General features: G+C 38.2%; 1 protein-coding gene and 1 pseudogene across 1 annotated transcript; one reads left to right on the forward strand and one right to left on the reverse strand.

Annotated features, from left to right (window-relative positions):
* Positions 1–2,507: 2,507 nt before the first annotated feature.
* Positions 2,508–3,667, reverse strand: LOC114104427 (protein FAM204A pseudogene; annotated as a pseudogene).
* A 9,060-nt stretch (positions 3,668–12,727) lies between these two features.
* Apobec1 (apolipoprotein B mRNA editing enzyme catalytic subunit 1) lies at positions 12,728–19,119 on the forward strand. The gene is made up of 5 exons (XM_027950567.3): positions 12,728–12,764; positions 14,982–15,009; positions 16,973–17,370; positions 18,229–18,347; positions 18,836–19,119. The coding sequence occupies exons 1-5, from the start codon at positions 12,749–12,751 to the stop codon at positions 18,983–18,985; spliced, it is 711 nt and encodes a 236-aa protein (XP_027806368.1). The 5' UTR covers positions 12,728–12,748; the 3' UTR covers positions 18,986–19,119.
* The last annotated feature ends 1,676 nt before the right edge of the window (positions 19,120–20,795 follow it).

The following is a 20,795-nucleotide window of genomic DNA, read 5'->3' on the forward strand; positions in this document are numbered from 1 at the left end:
TTTTAGTATTGAAGATTAAACCCAGAGCCTCATGCAGGCACTCTATCATTGAGCTGTACGCCCAGCCCCAGGCTAATTTCTGAAATTACAAGTATATGCCAAAACCTCAGCTGATTCCTGAGGATGCTTTAGTAAATTTACTTCAACTCAATTATTACTATGAGATTTACTTAGTCTAATAAATAGGTTTTGATTTAGGGACTGATTTGTTTAATATCTTTGCATTAGCTGGGCATGGTGGTACACTCCTCTAATCCCAGCTACTCAGGAAGCTGAGGCAGGAGGATTGTAACTTCAAGGCCAGCCTGGGCAATTTAGCAATATCCTCTCTCAAAGTAAAAAGGGTTGTGGATGTAGCTCAGTGGTAAAGTGCATACTTAGCATGTACAAGTCCCTGGGTTTTATTTACAGTACTACAAAAGAAACAAGACAACATATTAAAAGGATAGTGGCTTTTCCCTTCTTGCAGTAATTCTGTGGTTGGCGATTTGTTCTTCTGAATTAATTAAGTCATCTCCTGAGACCTTCTTGCAGTTATTCAGAAGAATATATACATAACCAGCTTCATGACTTTGGTACCTATATTATGCTGTTTCTCTCTCTTTCTGTGTTTGTGTGTGTGTATATTACAGGGATTGAACCCAGTGGTATGCTATCATTGAGCTACATCCTAGCCTTTTAAAACAAAATTTTTTGGGGGGTACTGGGGATTGAACTCAGGAGCACTTGGCCATTGAGCCACATCCCCAGTCCTATTTTGTATTTTATTTAGAGACAGGGTCTCACTGAGCTGCTTAGCGCCTCGCTATTGCTAAAGCTGGTTTTGAATTTGCAATTCTCCTGTCTCAGCTTCCTGAGCCGCTGGTAAAATTTTATTTAGTGACAGGGTCTAGATAAGTTGCCCAGGCTGACCTCAAACTCTCAACTGTTTCATCCTCCTGAATAGCCAGGCTACAGGAGACTTAATGTCTTAAATGTCTGTCAGGACAGTCTACTAATAGGCAGAATATGTATCCTGTAGGTCAAGTTATATCCTGTGCTTTGGTTGTGGCAAGTAGAACTACTTATTCCAAAACATAAATAATTTTTTTTTGTTTATTTCTGTGCTGGGGATTGAACCCAGGGGTGCTTAACCCCTGGGCCACATCCTGATCTTTAATTTTTTATTTTGAGACAGAGTCTTGATAAGTTGCTTAGGGCTTCACTAAATTGCTGACGCTGACTTTGAAGTTGCAATCCTCCTGCCTCAGCCTCCCAAGTACAGGCATATGACACTGTGCCCAGCTCATCTCAATGGCAGGCTTTTCTACTAATACACAAATCAGTTTAGTTTGAAATACTACCATCAATTTAATTCATTTCTATTCAGTTTGATGTTTACTGAATGCTTTTGTAGGGGAAAAGAGATTTTTTTCCCCCACTTGGTCCTAGGATTGAACCCAGAGGTGCTTAATCACTGAGCCACATCTCTAGCCCTTTTTTATTATTTTGAAATAGGGTCTTATTAAGTTGCTTAGGGCTTCTTTAAGTTGCTGAGCTAGCTTTGAACTTGTGATCCTCCTGCCTTAGCCTTCTGAGTTGCTGGGATTTCAGGTGTGTGTCACCATGCCCTGTGGGAAGAGATTTTTAAGAGATTTCTTTGCTGACCCATTGCTAGGTTCATGGCTGGGGCACTTATAACCAGAGACAGATTAACAATAGAAAAGCGTACAAATTTATTTAACTTGTGCTATAATTTGTATTTTGAGAGCCATGTGTTAAAGGCTTGGTACCAACAATACTAAATAAATGAATCGCTAATGTAGAAGGGAGAATATGGTAACTACCATAGGCATAAACCAAATGCAAATGAGAAATGAAAACATCTTATATATGGGGCGAACTGGGGATTGAACCCAGGAACATTTTACTACTGAGATATTATTTAAAATTTTTATTTTGAGCCCTTTATTTTATTTATTTATTTATTTATTTTTTAGACAATTCAAAGTTATGTTATCTTGAGTTATAATTGTCTGCTTAATATAATTTTACCACTTTCTATTCCAAGAATCATCTCACAATTTAAAGAATGACAAGGTCACGAGATATTTAGGAAAACATTTCTAGGCCGTGCTGAATTTAAACCATCCTCCAAATACTACATTCTAAAGTATTTGCACACCTTCCAATTGAAGGTATGCAAAAATAATCAGAAGGTATGCAAAATATATCAATTGCTTTTAATATGTGACTTTGAAATATCAACTCTAGTGCCTCCAATAAAGAATAAAAAAGTTGTTTTGATGACATCAGGGTAATTAAAGTCATTTGTAAAGACAGCATCAATTGAGACTTACTTGCACTTATAATTAATCCATTATAAACAAAAGCCAATCTTAAAAACACAATTCTAGAAAAAAGCGTAGTTATGCCAAGAACAGATAGGCAAGTACAAGGACCTCACAGGCTATGCTATACCAAACACATGAAAAGCAAAATTGATTTTATACTGTAGGTCTATACAAATAAATAAATTAAATCCCATTTCTTTTCTTGTATGTATGCTTAGATTCCTTACATAAATAATAAAATGCTTCATTTCATCCACTTCAATAGAAAGAACTCCTTATGAAAAGGCTGAAAAGAGTTGATAATCAACTCCATAGTTTTATGCTTATTTTTTCTACTTCTATCAATTTCCTGATATATTTAACCTAAGTAGGAAAATCTTTTCAGTAAATTTCTGCAAGTGTCTTGAAGAACTCTGACAAATTACATATATCCCATGTTGCTTTTGGTTTCCCATCTCTTCTTTGCTTCAAATCCCCACGCAAGTTTCTTCTTTTTTCGAGCAGCCTGAGAGTTTTCAGCCTCCTTTTTGGCTTTTACAAACTTGTGACAGGCAATTGCTTTGGCAATTTTTACACCAAGCTCTCGAGTAGCAAGCTGGTTGCTGAGTTCTTCAGCCTTCTCAACATCCCATTCCTCCACAGCCTGGTCTATCCTCTTTTCAAGACCTGACTTTTCAACTTTTTTCTTTTTAACAGGGGGTTCAAATCTATCATTGGCTCCAAAGTACTGAGTAAGCTCCTTCCATTGGGTTTCATTTAAAGGCTGTTCACTATGAGATTCTTTTTCATTCTTCAGTTTATCTTTTCTGGAGCGTTTTCTCTTTTTCCCTCTGAATCTTGAGGTTGAGATTTTCTGTTCAGAACGGTTTTTATGCAATTCTTGAAATTTATTCCACAAATTTAAGGGAATTCCAGAAGGGCATTCTTCATATGCATCTATATTGGCCTCTGTTTCTGTTTTTGGTCCATCTGCTGGGAAACTTGAGATTTCTGTGTCTCTATTAGTCCCATCCTCTTTATTTTCCTGTAAGTCGAGTTCAGACTTCTCCAGTGTGGCTTCATCTTCAGAATTTGACTCAACATCACTTTCATTTAGGCCAGGAGGCATCAGTCCACTCCACATCTTTTCTTAGGGTTGGAGACAGCACGGAGCTCCGCGGGCTCACGGACGGCGGTGTCACGGCCAGGTCCCCAAGCCGGCAGAACCCCGTCCGGGCATGGAACTGACCGCCGCGGGCTACGGCGCCCAAGTCCAGCCTGCCGGCGTTCGCACTACCTGGCGCTGTTTTCCGGGACACTGCAGTGTAAATAGGAGCCTGCCTCCTCCTCCGAAAGCCCCCTCACCCCTTCTCACTTTGGCCCGTCTGGGACCGAGAAACGCACTAACAGGCTGAGGAAGGCGCCGCAATGACCCCGCCAGGGCTCCCGTGGGCCTGTTCCAGGTGCCCCGGGCAAGGAACCGTCGGGCCGCAGAGCCTGGCTCCTCCGCTGCCCTCCCGCGGCCCTCTCGGACCCGTCGCCGCAGAGCCCGAGCCAGCCAGGAACCAGCCCAGCGATGAGCCCTACTCACCGGTCAGGAAGCGGCTGCCCGGCGTCCATCTTAAGACCCCCCCCCCTTTATTTTATTTTGATACAGGATCTCACTAAGTTGCTGAAGGTCTCATTAAGTTCAAGACTGGCTTCAAACTTGTGGTCCTACTGCCTCATCTTCCCAAGTAGCTGGTATACAAGCATGTGCCACTGTACTACGCTAATCTATCTAAATAAAAGAAGTGCTGTTTTAATATTATACTCAGTGATGGTAGGAATTTTGATAGAGAAAGATGGGAGCTCCCAGTTAAAGAATTTTAGGCTTGTGAAAAGGCAAAGGTAGAAAGGAAATAGATGGTAGAAATTGAAGACCTGAGGAGTTTTAGAGATTTATGTAGTGCGGGCTGACTCTGCTAATTGTATTGCTTTTCTGCCCTCTGCTGATCAAAACAGGGAAGAGCAAGCTGGATATGCTGGCCTCAGTCTGTAGGCCCAGATACTCAGGCAGGAGTGCTAGAGTACAGGAATTTCAGGACAGTTTAGGCAGCACAGGGAGAAAAACTCATCTCAAAAAACAAAACAGAGGAGGTGTAGCTCAGTTGTAGAGCACTTAACTAGCATGTGTGAAGCCTTGGGTTCTGTCTCAGCACCACAAAGCAAAACATAAAACAAATAGGGAAGAACAAATCTATTAAAACATAAGTGGTTCATTATATCTCAGGAATCCAAGGATCTATTGATATTCTGAGGATCTGATAAAACATATTGACTGTTCATCAGGAAATAATGCATACACTATTTTGCATAGAATTTTTCAGTTGCTTCATGGAAAACTACCACTGAGTATATCCAGCTCATCTTATTTTTTAATTTTGGGAGAAGGTCCTGATAAATTGCCCAGACTTGCCTTGAGCTCTTGCCTCAGCCTCCTAAGTAACTGAGATTATAAGCATGAGCCATTGTGCCCAATCTTTCATTCCTTTGTTTTTTTATAGCAGATTAATATTCCATTGTATGGGCATACTACCATATATTTATCCACTTATCCAATGATGGACATTTGGGCTCTTTCTAACATTTGGGCTCTTATCAATGGTCATGTTATGAACATTCATGTACAGTGAATATGTTTTCAGCTTTCTTAGAATTGCCAGATTGTATGGGCACTTTTTTTAAAATTTATTTTTTATTCTATTTGTTATATATGACAGCAGAATGCATTACAATTCACATTACACATATACAACACAATTTTCATCTCTGTACAAAAAGAAGAGTTACACCATTTGTGTCTTCATACATGTACTCAGGGTAATGATGTCCATCTCATTCCACAGTCTTTTCTAGCCCCATGCCCGCTCCCTTTTCCTTCCACCCCTTTTCCCTAACTAGAGTTCATTTAATCCTTCCATGTTCCACCTTCACAACCCATTATGAACAGCATCCTTAAATCAGAGAAAATATTTGGCATTTGTTCTTTGGGGATTGGCTAACTTCAGTTAGCATTATATTCTCTAACTCCATTCACTTAACCTGCAAATGCCATGATTTTATTCTCTTTTAATGCTGAGTAATATTCCATTGTGTGTATATATACCACATTTTCTTTATTCATTCATCTACTGAAGGGCATCTAGGTTGGTTCCACAGTTCAGATATTGTAAATTGTGCTGCAGTAAACATTGATGTGGCTGTATCCCTTTTTTTAAGTCCTTTGGGTATAGACCAAGGAATGGGATAGCTGGGTCAAATGGTAGTTTCATTCTGTATGGGTGCTTTTTTTGAAATTTTTAAAATTCATTTGTTCTAATCAGTTTCACATGACAGCAGAATGCTCTTCGATTTATAGTATACAAATAGAGCACAATTTTTCACTTCTCTGGTTGTACATGAAGTAGGATAACACATTTGTGCAATCATACAGGTAGGTACCTAGAGTAATGATGTCCATCTCATTCCACCCTCTTTCCTATCACCATGCCTCACCCCCTCCCTGACCTTTTTCCCAATCCAAAGTTCCCCCACTCATCCCATGCCCCACACCCTGCCATTATAGATTAGCATCCACTTATCAGAGAAAACATTCAACCTTTGTTTTTTGGGGGGATTAGCTTACTTTGTTTGGCATGATATTCTCCAACTCCATCCATTTACCTGAAAATGCCATAATTTTATTTCTGAATAATATTCTATTGTTTATATATACCACAGTTGCTTTATCCATTCATCTATTGAAGGGCATCTAGGTTGGTTCCATAGTTTAGCTATTGTGAATCATGCTGCTATAAACATTGATGTGGCTGTGTCACTGCTGTTTTTAAGTCCTCTGGGTATAGACCAAGGAGTGGGATAGCTGGGTCAAAAGGTGGTTCCATTCCAAGTTTTTTTTGTTACTGGGGATTGAACTCAGGGGCACCCAACCACTGAGGCATATCCCCAGCCCTATTTTGTATTTTATTTAGAGACAGGATCTCACTGAGTTGCTTAGCACCTTGCTTTTGCTGAGACTGGCTTTAAACTTACAATTCTCCTGCCTCAGCTGCCTGAACCATTAGGATTTCAGGTGTGCGCTACCACGTCCAGCTGTATGAGTCCTTTAACTTAACTTTTTGAAAAACAAACTTTTTTTCCTAGCAGTTGAACCATTTTACAATTTTAACAGCAACATGAGGATTTCAATTTTTTTTTTTTTTTTTTTTTTTTTGGTACTAGGGAGCAATCCCAGGAATATTCTAACTTTGAGCTACATCCTCAGCTCTTTTCATTTTATTTTGAGATGGGGTTTCACTGATTGCAATTCTGAATTTGCAATTCTCCTGACTCAGCCTCCTGATGGAGTACTAGCATGCACCACAGTGCATAATTTAAGGTTTCAGTTTTTCAGTATCCACAACAATGCTGGTTATTGTCAGTTTGTGTGGTGCTGGGATTTAACCCATGACCTTGCAAATGCTAAGCAAGCACTTACCTGTGAGCAACAACCCCAGGCCCCTTTTTCTGTTTTTGGTAGTTGGGATTGAATTTGAGCACTTAATCAGTGAGCCAAATCTCCAGCCCTTTTAAATTTTTATTTTGAGACAGAGTCTTGCTAAATTGCTTAGGACCTTGCCAAATTGCAGAAGCTGGCCTCAAACTTGCATTCCTCCTCCCTTAGCTTCTAGAGCTGCTGGGATTACAGGTATGTGCCACCACGCCAGGCAATATAGTCCTACTGGACACAGTACCTCATGCCCGTAATCACAGAAACACTGGAGGTTGATTTAGGAGAATGGCAATATCAAGACCAGTCTCTACAATTTAGTAAGGCCCTCAGCAATTTAAAGAGACCCTATCTTAAAAAAAAAAATACTGAGGATATATGTCAGTGGTAAATCACCATGGGTTCAATACCAAAGTACCAAGAAAACTGAAAAATTTTTTTAAATTAGTATTTTTTATTTTTTTAAAGAGAGAGAGAGAGAGAGAGAGAGAGAGAGAAATTTTTTTTAATATTTATTTTTCAGTTTTCAGTGGACACAACATCTTTATTTTATTTTTATGTGGGGCTGAGAGTTGAACCCAGCACCCCGCGCATGCCAGGCGAGCACGCTACCGCTTGAGCCACATCCCCAGCCCTAAAAATTATTTTTTTAACAGTTAATAACATTGAGCTCTTTCTGTGTACTTATGCTCTATTTATATATAAATATATATATATTCTTTGGGGATATATCTATTCAAATACTTTGCCTATTTTAGTTTTTATTTACTTATCTGTTTTATTTTTTGGTATTGAGAATTGAACTGAGGGATGTTTTTCCACTGAGCTACATCCCAGTTCTTTTTATTTTTCATTTTGACACAAGGTCTTGCTAAGTTGATGAGTCTTGCCTTGAACTTGAGGTTCTCCTGCTTCAGCCTCTGGAATTGCTGGGATTACAGGTGTGCCCAACTCTTTTTTCACTTACTTGATGCTGTCTTTGTCTTACAATTGTTTTAAATTTTGATGAAGTTCAATTTATCTATTTGTTGTTTTGTTATATAGAGTACATACAATGGAATATTATTCAGACATAAAAGGGAAAAGAAATCCTTATGCTGGTGGTGTAGCTTAGTGGTAGAACATTTTCCTAACATGTGGGAGACCCTAGGTTCAAACCTCTGAAGGAAAAAAAGAAAAAAGAAAAAGAAAAGAAAAATCTGAAGGAAATACAATATAATGCTATAATGTAAGTGAATCTTGAGGAAATCATACTAGGTGAAATAACAGTCACAGAGAGACAAATTTTGCATGATTCTACTTAGTTAAGGTATTCAGTGTAGTTGAATTCATAGAAGCAGAAAGTAGAATGCTGATGGGGGGATGAGGAAATGGGTAATTTTTTTTTAAACACATGTTGAGTTTCAATTTGCCAGTAGGAAAAAGTTTTGGAGATCAGTTATTCAACAATATGAATATTAACACTACTAAACAGTATACTCAAAATGGTTAAGATGGTAAATGTTGTGTTATATATTTCTACCACAATTAAAAACATAGTCATGGGTTGGGGATACAGCTAGTTTTATTTTATCCCCGTTGGTAGAGAGTTTGCCTAACATGCACAAGGCCCTGGATTCAATCCCCAGCATCACCACCAAAAAAAAAAAAAAGATGTGGCTCAGTGGTAGAGCACTTGCCTAGCATGCATAGACCCTGGGTTCAATTCCCAATACCACAAAAAAGAAAAGAAAAAGTGAACTTAATTAACCACAAATGTGTGAGTTTCTGTGTAAAGGAGGGAAATATCCTCATTATCTTTGAGTTGACAGTTATTTCATAAACAAAAACACCAACCATGGGGCTTGGAGTGGTAGAATGTTTGTCTAACATGCATGAGTCTCTGACATCCCCAAGACTACAAAAATAAAATAAAATTTTCCAGGTGTGGGGACACATGCCTATAATCCCAGTGACTTGGGAGGCTGAGGCACAAGGACCACAAGTTCAAGGCTAGCCTCACCAATTTAGTGAGTCCTTAAGCAATTTAGTGAGAACCTGTCTCAAAAGGAAAAATAAAAGGGCTGGGTATGTGGCTCAGTGGTAAAGAACCCCTGGGTTTAATCCTCAGTACCAAATAATAATAAATAAATAAAGTAAAATTTTAAAAAATGGAAAAAGTAGCCAGGTAGGAGAACTGTTTGAACCCAGAAGTTCAGGACCAGCCTGGGCAACACAGCGTGACCTCCAACTCAAAAACCAAATAGACTGGTGCAGTGGTACACACCTGTAATTCCAGGAAGTGACTCAGGAGGCTTGGCAGAGGATCTTAAATTCAAGGCCAGCCTGGGGCAACTTGGTGAGACTTTGTTGCAAAATAAAAAAACAAAAAGGGGTCTGGTGTCCTGGCTCATGGTAGAGCGCCTGCCTAGCATATGGGAAGCACTGGGTTTGATCTCAGCACTGCATATAAATAAATAAAATAAAGGGTTGACAACTAAAAAATATTTTTTAAAAATAAAAAGGACTGGGGTTGTAGCTCAGTGGTAAAACACCCCTTGATTCGATCCCCAGTACCAAAACAAAAAACGAAGTAAAGCACTAGTGATATATATTTTAAAAAAAGTCAAATTGATAAATTGAGCTTCACTAAAAGTTCATTAAATTTCTGCTTATCAAAAAACAACATTAAACCAGACACGGTGGCGGCATGCCTGTAATCCCAGCGACTCGGGAGGCAGAGTCAGGAGGATCACAAATTCAAAGCCAGCCTCAGCAACTCGGTGAGGTACTTTGCAACTCAGTTAGACTCTGTCTCTAAATAAAATACAAAAAAAAAAAAAAAGTTAGGAAATAAAAGACTGAAGGAAATATATACACAGATACAGCAAGATTGAAATCCCCAGTATCTAAAGAACTGTGATATTCAGGAGACACACACACAAAAAAAATTAGAGCCTGGAGTGACAAGTGATGATGCATACCTGTAATCCCAGTGACTTGGAGGCTGAGAGGAAGGAGGATCTCAAGTTTGAGGTCAGCCTCAGCAACAGGTCAGCCTCAGCAACTTAGTAGTGCCCAAAGCAACTTAGTGAGACCCTGTCTCAAAATGAAATATAAAAAGGACTCGGGGTGCCATTCAGTGGTAAAGTGTCCCTGGGTTCAGTCTTCAGTACCCCAACCCACAAAATTTAAAAACATTAGAAAATGGCCAGAGCAGTTTAACCAACTTTAAAAAAAGAAGATGTAAAAATAAGTAATAAACACATAAAAAGATGCTCAACATGAGTACACCAGGAAAATGTAAAGTAAAATCATAATTAGATCGCTAAGTGTCAATGAGGAATTTTCATGTACTCCTGGTTGGAATATAAACTGGTATAACAATTTGGCATTTTCTTAAAAGCTAAATGTAGGGCTGGGGATGTGGCTCAAGTGGTAGCACGCTCGCCTGGCATGCATGCAGCCCGGGTTTGATCCTCAGCATCACATACAAACAAAGATGTTGTGTCTGCCGAAAACTAGAAAATAAATATTAAAATTCTCTCTCTCAAAAAAAAAAAAAAGCTAAATGTATACATAGTTATTTGATCCAGCAGTCCCACTTCTACATATTTACCCAAGAGAAAGAAAAAGTAATATACATTGACACAAAGAGTTGTACACAGATGTTCACAGCAGCTTTATTCATGAAAATCTAGAAGTTGGAAATAACCCAAAGACTATCAGTAGGTGAAATGAATAAACAAACTATAGCATGCACAATAAAATGGAATACTACTTAGCACTAAAAGAAAATGAACCACTGATATACTTAATCACCTGGATCAAATTTATAGACAAGCTGAGCAAAAGAAGCAAAGACAAAAGCAAACATATGGCTGGACATGTGGGAGGCTGAGGTAGGCGGATTGCAAGTTTACGCCTGGAATTTAGTGAGACTGTCTCAAAATAAGAGATAAAAAGGGCTGGGAATATAGTTCAGTGATAGAGTGCCTATGCGTGAACACTCCTCAGTACTGAAAAAAAAAGATCAGTGTATACATTGTATGATTCCATTTGTATGAAATTCTAGATTAGTCAAGACGAATTTACAGTGACAGAAAGATCAGCGATTCCCTGGGCCTAGGAGTAGGAGGGTTGACTGCAACAGACACAGATAATTTGGGGGGCGGGCAATAGGAATTTTAAATATCTTGAATGTGGAATAATTACATATATCTCCAAACTCACATGGATCTCCCTGGGCTAAAATCAGGGGTCATAGGCCAGTGTTCCTTCTGGAGATTCTAAGGGAGAATCCATTTCCTTGCCTTTTTCAGCTCCAAGAGGCTGCCTAATTCCTTGTATCATGGGCCCCTTCAAGGCAGCAATCAATCACTCAGATCTCTGCTACTGTCTTCATAATTCCTTCTCTGTTTCTGCTCACCCCACCTGGATCAGAATAATCTCTCTAAGACCCTTAAGTGTCCATTTGCAAAGAATTTTTTTGTAAGGGAAAATAACATTCTTATAGATTCCAAGGATTGGGACATAGACATCTTTATTTGGGGTGGATATTACCTTACCTTAAGACTACCATTATTCTACATTTGCCTAACGTGGTAAAATTTGGCCTCTGAAGGACCTTTATTTATGATATGGAGTTTCTGGCCTTTCTTCAAATGCTCATCTGCCACTGTGGAAATAACTGCTTTATCTTGTGAAAGCTCCTGCTTGTCTTTTTTTTTTAAATATTTATTCTTAGGTTTAGATGGACACAATACCTTTATATTTATGTGATGCTGAGGATCGAACACAGTGCCTCATGCATGCTAGGCGAGCGCTCTGCCACTGAGCCACAACCCCAGGCCCCTCCTGCTTGTCTTTCAAAATTAAACCTTTTTTTTTAAATCTAGGGGTTCAACCCATGGGCCTCATGAATGTTAAGCAAGTGTTCTGCCACTGGACTGACTTCATCCCCAGCCCTTTTTATTTTATTTTGAGACAGGATCTCACTAAATTGCCCAGATAGTTCTTGAATTTAGGATCTCCTGACTCAGCTTCCTGACTAGCTAGTATTACAGACATGAACAACTCACCACCCTCCACACTAAATCTTTTGTTTAAGGTATAGTTTTAAGATTCATGGGTCCTTGAGATTCAAGGTTCTGAGGCTCAGTAAGAGGGAGACTTAATTCTTGAGACCTCAGTTCTGGGAGTGAATGCTGAGATCCAGAAATGTAGTCATTTGAACTTGACCCAGGTGCAGGCAACAGAACACAGCAGAAATAAGGAAGCATACTATATATTTTTTTTTTCAAGAGGAATAACAAAGCAGGAATGAATTAGCTTCAAGGTGGGGGCCAGAGTGCCACAGAGCTAGCTATACACTGATTATCTGACTCAGAGGCCAAGGTCCTTTTGATTTTGCATCTTACTGTACCCTTTCCTTTCCAACAGGGATTTGGGGCAAAGGGCAAAATGAGAGGAAGTAATACATAATGTTCTCACCAGATAATACTGAAAACTTTCAGGTTATAAAAAACAGTTTAATTCTCTCACCTTTCTATTTTCTCTCTTCACTGCATTAAAGAATGATGTGTCGATCTTACTTTAATTCAAAGGAAAGAGAATACTTTCTAAATGCAGATGTCATCAGAAAGGAACTTTAAAATTTAGTGCTCCCAATGATCTACTCTGCAGGGTTAACGTTATTTGCATCATAGGCTTTCTTATCAACAAAGGTGCAAATCCCCATACTAACTTCCCTCTGCTGCCAGGTTGTCTAGTCTAGATGCCCAATGACTCCCTGAAACTCAGAAATGAGTCATTCTCTAAGTCTGTGGCAGTGGGCACACCTGAAGAAACAAAGTTCAGGTATATTACTGGCAGAAGCAGTGAGCCAAGACAAGCTCTAGAGGAAGGAGTCCAGAGACAGAGCAGCATGACTTCTGAGAAAGGTAAAATGGATTCAGGGATCTGGCAAAGACCATATTCTTTTATTTCTTTTTGAGTCAGAGTCTCACTATGTTGCCCAGACTGTCCAGGACTCCTGGGTTCAAGTAATTCTCCTGCCTCAGCTTCCCAAGCAGCTGGGATTGTAGATACACACCCCTTTTCCCAGCCTGGGTCTATCTTCTTGAGCAGTGTAAAATTATATGTGTATGTGACCTGCTTGTGCATGCATCTTTGGGCATTTTTCAACTTTCCTGTTATTGATTAATATATAAATATTACCCTTAAACAAGATATATTACTATTATAATGAATTATTTATGACTCCAAATGATTATGATTAAATGACACTAAGTGACATTTACTAAGTGCTGGTTTCATCATTAAAAAAAAAAATTAAGGGGCCTGGGTAGCTCAGTGATAGAGTGCTTGTCTAGAATGTGCAAGGCCCTTTTTGTAATCCCCAGTACCATATACACACACAAAAATAAGTAAAATTATAACTTTCGAATTAATAGAACAGAAGCAATAGCACAAGGCCAATGTGCTAATTGACAAATGAATTGACAATGATTAATTGAAGTTAATGAGCAGTTACTTGAGTTAGAAAAATTCATAAGGAAAGACACCTCAGATGTATAAAAAGGTGATGTCAGATGAAGTGGATTGGAGCTGGATATTAAGAGGGTAGAATTTGGATTGCAAGAAAGAGAAGTTCCTTGTTGTTTGAATCCTATTGAAAAAAAATGATTTTAAGAGACTTTACAAAGATCTTTGTTTAGAATATAATGAAGAAACTGGTTAAGCTAGAAGAGAATTGATGGAAATAATCTGCAGTAAGACTAGAAAGCATATTGAAGTGTTATTATAATTTGAATGCCAGGTTTAAAAAAATGGAGGTTTATCTTTTTGTTAAAAAATCTTCAGAGAATTTCTGAATTTCATAGAGATATGACTAAAATAGTGCTTTAGAAACATTTACTTAGTACCTGGTGGATTTCAGGTTGGAAGCAGAAAAGACTGGAGTAAGGAGATCAATTAGAAGACTAATGCAATAGTGTACTGTGTGGTAGGGCAGGGAGTCTGAGACATAAGTTTGGAGTTTAAGTAACAATGTATTTATTTATTTATTTTAGTTGTTGATGGACCTTTACTTAATTTATTTATTTATATGTGGTGCTGAGAATTAAACCCAGTACCTCTCACAGAGAGGCAAGCGCTCTGCCACTGAGTACAACCCCAGCCTAAGTAAGAATGTATTTTTTTCTGCCTCTATTAAAATTATATTTTAAGTAACATATGGAGGGGACAGAGTAGGGGGAAACCAAACACCTTATTTAACTGAAATGTTTGCTCCTGGGCATTTGGCATGCCTATAATCTAAGCAATGAGAAAATTTGAGGCAGGAAGAACACAAGCTTGAGGCCACCCAAGCAGTTTAGTGAGACCCTATCTCAAAATTAAAAATTAAAAGATCAGAGGATATGGTTCAGTGGTAGAGCACTCCTGGTTTCAGTCTCCAGAACCACATATACAAAATAGTAATAAAAATAATAATAATTTTTAAAAAATCTGGATACCTTGTCTTGACTTTCCTATATGTATATTTAAATATTCTGGTAGGAAAATATATCTGGGTAGTTTTAATTTGCATTTCCCTACCAGATATCTTTGTTCCTGTATATGTGTGTACGTGTACGTGTGTGTGTGTGTGTGTGTGTATGTCTTACTGGAGATTGAAAACCTAGGGTGCTCTACCACTGTGCTATAGCCCCACCCCTTTTTATTTTGAGACAGGATCTCATAAATTACCCAGACTGGCCTTTAATTTGTGATTTTCCTGCTTCAGCCCCTGAGTATCTAGGATTACAAGTGTATGCCACTGAGCTGGGCTCCGTATTTTGTTTTGTTTCTTTTCCTTTGTTGCTGGGAATCCAACCCAAGGCCTCTCAAATGCTATGTAAGTGCTCTACACTGAGCTACAATCCCAAGCTGGATTATCTGGTTTGAATTGGGCATCTGTCAAGTAGATTTCAGCAGAGACCTTAAAAATCTTGCTTTTCTTTGGTGTAATGAACTAGTTCAGTGCAATGAATCCACAAAAGAATCTTCTAAATTCATTTACAGGTATCATTTGCAGGTTTAGAAGAATAGAGCACTTTTTCTTAATAGCTCAATTTGTATTTGGGTGTTATTTGATATAATTATCTCTTGATCAACAGGTCCTTCAACTGGTGATGCTACTCTGAGGTAAGAATAATATTGCACTCACAGTGCAATTCAATTCAATCAAGAATAAATGACAATTCAATATTTGCAGAACTACAGACTTTTTATTGTTCCTTTCTTCTTTTAAAAATTTTATTGATGCATTATTATTATACACGATAGTGGGACACCTTATGCCATATTTGTACATGCACATAATATAATTTGATCAGTCTCATTCCCTAGTACCTTCCCTTTCCCTCCCCAACTCCCACCTCCTGATCTATTTGTTTTTTTCTACTGAACTCCCTTCTATTATCACTATTGTTATTTCAATTAGTGCATTATTATTATTATATATACAAATAGAATTCATTGTGATACATTCATACATAGACATAGCAAATTTGGTAGATTTCTTTCCATAGTACTTTCCCATGCCCTCCTCTCCTCCCTGTCTTTCAATTCCCTTCTTCTACTCTATTGGCCTCCCTTCTATTTTTGTGAGATCCCTCTTTTTTTTTTTTTTTTTAATCCATCCCTGCCCCTTTCTCCCATATGAGAGAAAACATTTGATCCTTTCTGAGTTTGGCTTATTTCACTTAATATGATGTTTTCCAGTTCCATTCATTTATCAGCAAATGACATCATTTTATTCTTTACATCATAGGTAACATTCTTCTTTTACCATGTTCCAATTCTTCCTTTCTTTGTGACTTTTCCAACTTAATTTTCTTTGAGTATTGCTTTTTCTTTTTATATCTTTGTTCCTATGTCCTTCGGTTTCATTCAAAGAAATTACTTTCCAGCTTGCTTCTCTGTTGTCTTACTATTCAACTTTTCTCATTAAATCGTATGTTTTTATAGCCCTCAGTGCAATGTTGGGGGAACTGTTTGTTACTTTGATTTCATCTTTCTATTTGATCATTTTCCAGACTTCTACAGGGAATCATCAAGGATATACCATCTCATGATGGTTGAAAGGGAAGGGCTGATCTATGAAATAACTCAATATGGCATTTCAGGGATGAGTGGGAACAATGAGGATGTAATAAACCTGTAACTTAATCGTGGCATAGAGGAGCCCTCAGCACAATCCTGAATTTTTCCTGAGTAACAGCTTTCAGACATGGAGAGTGTTAAAATCTAAAGATCATTGAGAGCATTTTTTTGTTTCTTTCTTACAATGAATTGGCATACAGAATTCTAAAGTGGAAGACTCTTGAGGCTAAACTGCTCTTTTCTCAGACTTCACTGCAGAATTTGTTGGCAAGAAGATTCTTCCAGACTTCAACACTTGCCAAAATCTGGTTAGAGTCCACAGAGAAACAGTGAAGATAAGTACTGAGACAGGACACCTCTAAGTGGGAAATAGAAAGATTAGCATATAAACTGGACCTAGTGGAGCACACCTATAAGCCCAACTACTCAAAAGGCTGAGGCAGGAGAATAAAAAAAGAAAGGAAAAAGAAAAAGAAAAGGAAAAATAGAGATTACTATATAGTAAAAAATCTTCAAAAGAAAAACCAGAACACACTTATGCCTAAATTCAAGACTAAAACAATGGTATTGAAAGGCACTAGAATGAATCAGATATAACTTTCCTATGTTCATTATGAATGCACCACCCATGAAATTCCACATTATGTTCAACCACAGAATGGGATCCTAATTAGAATAAATTATACTCTGTGTATGTATAATATGTCAAAATTCACTTTACTTGCATGTATATCTAAACAAAATAAAATAAAATGAAACAATAGCATTAGAGAGTAGTCATCGAATACTATGACTAGGAAAAAAAGAAATCCTTTTACTATGTTTGTGAGAGAAACTCTGATAATTCAAATGAACTTCTACAGATAACTCTGAAACCTGGAATAGAAAACTTTCAGAGATGTCATGGTTCAGATCTGCTTAATAGAAGAGGGAAGCATGAAATGATTTCTAGGATTTCATGGGACCTAGAAAAAGCAATCTAGGGCCACTTTTTATATTTCAGGAGGAGAATTGAACCCTGGGAATTTGAAGTCTTCTTTGACCCTGGAAAACTTCGCAAAGAGACCTGTATGTTCTATGAAATCAAGTGGGGCACGAGCCACAAGATCTGGAGAAACTCCAGCAAAAACACCACCAATCATGTTGAAGTGAATTTTATAGAAAAATTTACTGCGGAAAGACATTTTTGCCCATCCATCAGCTGTTCCATCACCTGGTTCTTGTCCTGGAGTCCTTGTTGGGAATGTTCCAAGGCTATCAGAGAATTTTTGAGTCAACATCCTAATATGATTCTGGTTATTTATACAGCACGGCTTTTTCAGCACATGGATCAGCAAAATCGTCAAGGACTTAGGGACCTCATTAACAGTGGTGTAACTGTCCAGATTATGACAGTCTCAGGTAACAACAGTAAACAGAATCATAAGTGTTTATAAAGACTGTGGTGATAGATCTCTTTGGAGGCCAAGTTGATTATTCTAGGCTGCAAGTCTCAGGAGTGAGAGTCCAAAATAATGTGAGAAAGAACCAGGTCTAACTTTTTCTACTCTTGCCACCACCGTTTTGGTAGTAATAGAGATTGAACTCAGGGGTATTCTACTACACATCCCTAGTCATTTTTATTTTTTATTTTGAGATAGGGTCTCACTAAATTGCTAAGGATCTCACTTAAATTGCTAAGGCTGGCCTCGAATTTGCAATCCTCCTGCCTCTCAGCTCCTGAGTTGCTGGGATTATAGATCGGCCCCATCACACCCTGCAATGAATTGTTCTTTTTAGTAGAGTCCATCGCCAGCAACAATTAGACCAGAGCCTTAACAGATAGTGTGCTTTTCTTCCCCACTTCTTTTTCTTCTTCCTTTTTTTTTTTTTTTTGGTGCTGTGGACTGAACCCAGAGCCTCATACATGCTAAGCATGTGCTTTACCACTGAGCTATACCACAGATATAGTATACTTTTTTTTTTTTTTGTACCAGGAATTGAACCCAGGGGTGCTTAGCCACTGAGTCACATTTCCAAATCCTTTTGTTTTTAATTTTGAGACAGGGTTTCACTAAGTTGCTCAGGATCTCACTAAATTGCTGAGGTTGGTCTCTAACGTGTGATCCTCCTGCTTCAGCCTCCTGAGTCACTAGGATTACAGGCACGTGCCACCAACACCTGGTTATAATATATGGTTTTTCTTTTTTTTTAAATTGGAGCTCTTTAACTAATTTGCCATTGTGTTTGTTAAATGAACCATTATTTGTATCTCCTTAGAATATTGTTACTGCTGGAGGAATTTTGTCAACTACCCACCTAAGGAAGAAACTCACTGGCCCAAATACCAGCCTCTCTTGATGATGCTCTATGCACTGGAACTCCACTGCATCATTCTAGTGAGTTGCTTTAACCCATTACTTTCCATCATCCAAAGATTCTGATACCAAAAGAAGCATCTTTTGTCCAACTTCTTTCCTGAGAATTTTGACACAAACTCTTCTCACCACCGTTTTGCCATTTATACTGAGATTTAGTTATTAAACTAGTTGACTCATCTTTAGAAAATATGAGACTAAGATAATCCCTTTGTGAGAAATAAGGAGGGAGAAGGGAATAGTCTAAGATGCATGTGCGCTCCACGTTAATTCCATTTAATCATCATTGTTATTGTTGTCATTCCCTCACATGCTGGCTCCACAGGGTTTCAGATTATTTTCTTTCCCATAGGGTGTATGTCATTCTATTGCAGAAATGTGAGTGTCTCATTTGGATTCTTGAAAGTAGTTCAATGATCTTCCAATTGACTTTTTAAAATATACATGGTAATAATAGTATTAATTAAAATGTTTATCATAAGGATAAAATATAATCCTTTTTATTCCAGAGTCTTCCACCTTGCTTAAAGATTTCCAGAAGATGTCAAAAGCAGCTTACATTTTTCAGCCTTACTCTTCAAAATTGCCATTACCAGACGATTCCACCCCATATCCTTTTATCTACAGGGCTGATACAGCCTTCTGTGACTTGGAGATGAATAAGTTATTCCTGTATGTACTGTTTTAAGAACAAGCGGGGCTGGGGATGTGGCTCAAGCGGTAACAAATTCGCCTGGCATGTGTGGGGCGCTGGGTTTGATCCTCAGCACCACATAAAAATAAAGATGTTGTGTCCACTGAAAACTAAAAAATAAATATTAAAAAATTCTCTCTCTCTCTCTCTTAAAAAAAAAACAAACAAAAAAAACAAGCAATGGTGACCCACCAAGAAATGAGTGCCATTAAAAATCTAGAAAAAAATAAAAAAGAGAGAAAAAAAAGAATCTAGAAATTGGGGCTGGGTATGAATCTTAGTGGCAAAGCACTTGCTTGGCATATACAAGGCTCTGGGTTTGATGTGCAGCACTGGAAAAAAGAAAATAGAGAAGAATCCAGAAATGTTCAGAAGCAGCATTATCATGTATTGTGCAACTTCCTGCCATATTCCCAATTACCCTATAACTTCACATCTTGTGTTTTAAACTTTGTATCTTAAAACAATAAATATTTATTGTCACGGTTTCTGAGTCAGGAATTCAAGAGTGTGTGTGGTTGGCTTAGGGGTCTCCCAAGAAGGTGCAGTCAAGGTGTGAGCCAGGACTGGAGTCATTTGCAGGCCTCACTGAGGTTAGAGAAGGTGCTTCCTAGATGGCACACTTATGTTGCTGACACATTGGTGCTGGTAGTAGGTGGAAAATCTCAGCTTCTTGCCATGTAGTTTTCTCCATAGAGCTGCTTGAACAACCTTGTGATATGGCAGCTGGTTTCCTACAGAACAAATGGTGGTCTAAGAGAAAGCAAGGTGGAGCTATCCATGTCTTTAATAATTTAATCTTAGAATTACACCCTTTTTTTTTTTAATTGGTCACACAGGCCAACAATGATTCAGTGCTGGAGAGAATTTGAACTTCAGAAAGTGAAACTCATTAGAAGACATCTTGGGTTTTCCTATAGGGGACATTTTCTGTACTTTGAGAACAAATAATTAAATGGATCCAACTTCTTACACATAGCTAAGGGGAAACAAAGGGCAAAGTAGCATATTTTTTTCTTTTTGCACCAGAACATCTGAATCAAAACACAGTTTAACAAATGATTTTTATCAGAATTTATTGGATGATTTACAGTTATAATAACCTCAAAATTTGAGTAGATTAACAACAACCAAAAGATTTATTTCTTGTTTTCATTGCGGTCTAATGTGAGTTGGATAGAAATGTGGGGTCTTGGAATTCACTTATTGAATTCTGTACTTTCAGCCAACAGGGAATAGGCTGGGGAACATTAAAATAGTGTAAAAGAATAAAAAAAAAATAGTGTAAAAGAGTATGTTTAGGATCAACAACTGACAAACACCGTTTCTGGCCCCATTCCTCTGACCAAAAATCTGTCATGAAGCCCCACCTAACTATAAAGGAGGCTGAGAAACAAAGCCGTGCTGCTGCCTAGAAAGAAATAAAAAAGCGATTCAGAGAACAGAGTGCCTGCCATGTTGAAGAAACTAGGAAGCTGCTGAGACCTAGACATTGTGCAACTTGGCCAGGCCCAGAAAGGAAATACCCTGACAAAAAAGGGACTAAAACTCAGTGTACTTTTATTCCTCTGAGGCATTCAAGATATGCAGGAACCAGCATATCATGGACTTGATAATGGAGTCAGATAAGCTCAGTCATTTGCCTGACGAGCCCTTTCTGGGTTGGTCTGGCAGTCTCTTTTTAAAAAGGGCTAGGAATATGAAACTGTCCATAAGAAAGCTATGTTTTTTTTTTTTAACTTTTGTGAAAGATACACTTTGCCCATTGCTCTTAC

Source organism: Marmota flaviventris, chromosome 3, assembly GCF_047511675.1.
Source record: "Marmota flaviventris isolate mMarFla1 chromosome 3, mMarFla1.hap1, whole genome shotgun sequence".
Lineage (NCBI taxonomy): Eukaryota > Metazoa > Chordata > Mammalia > Rodentia > Sciuridae > Marmota > Marmota flaviventris.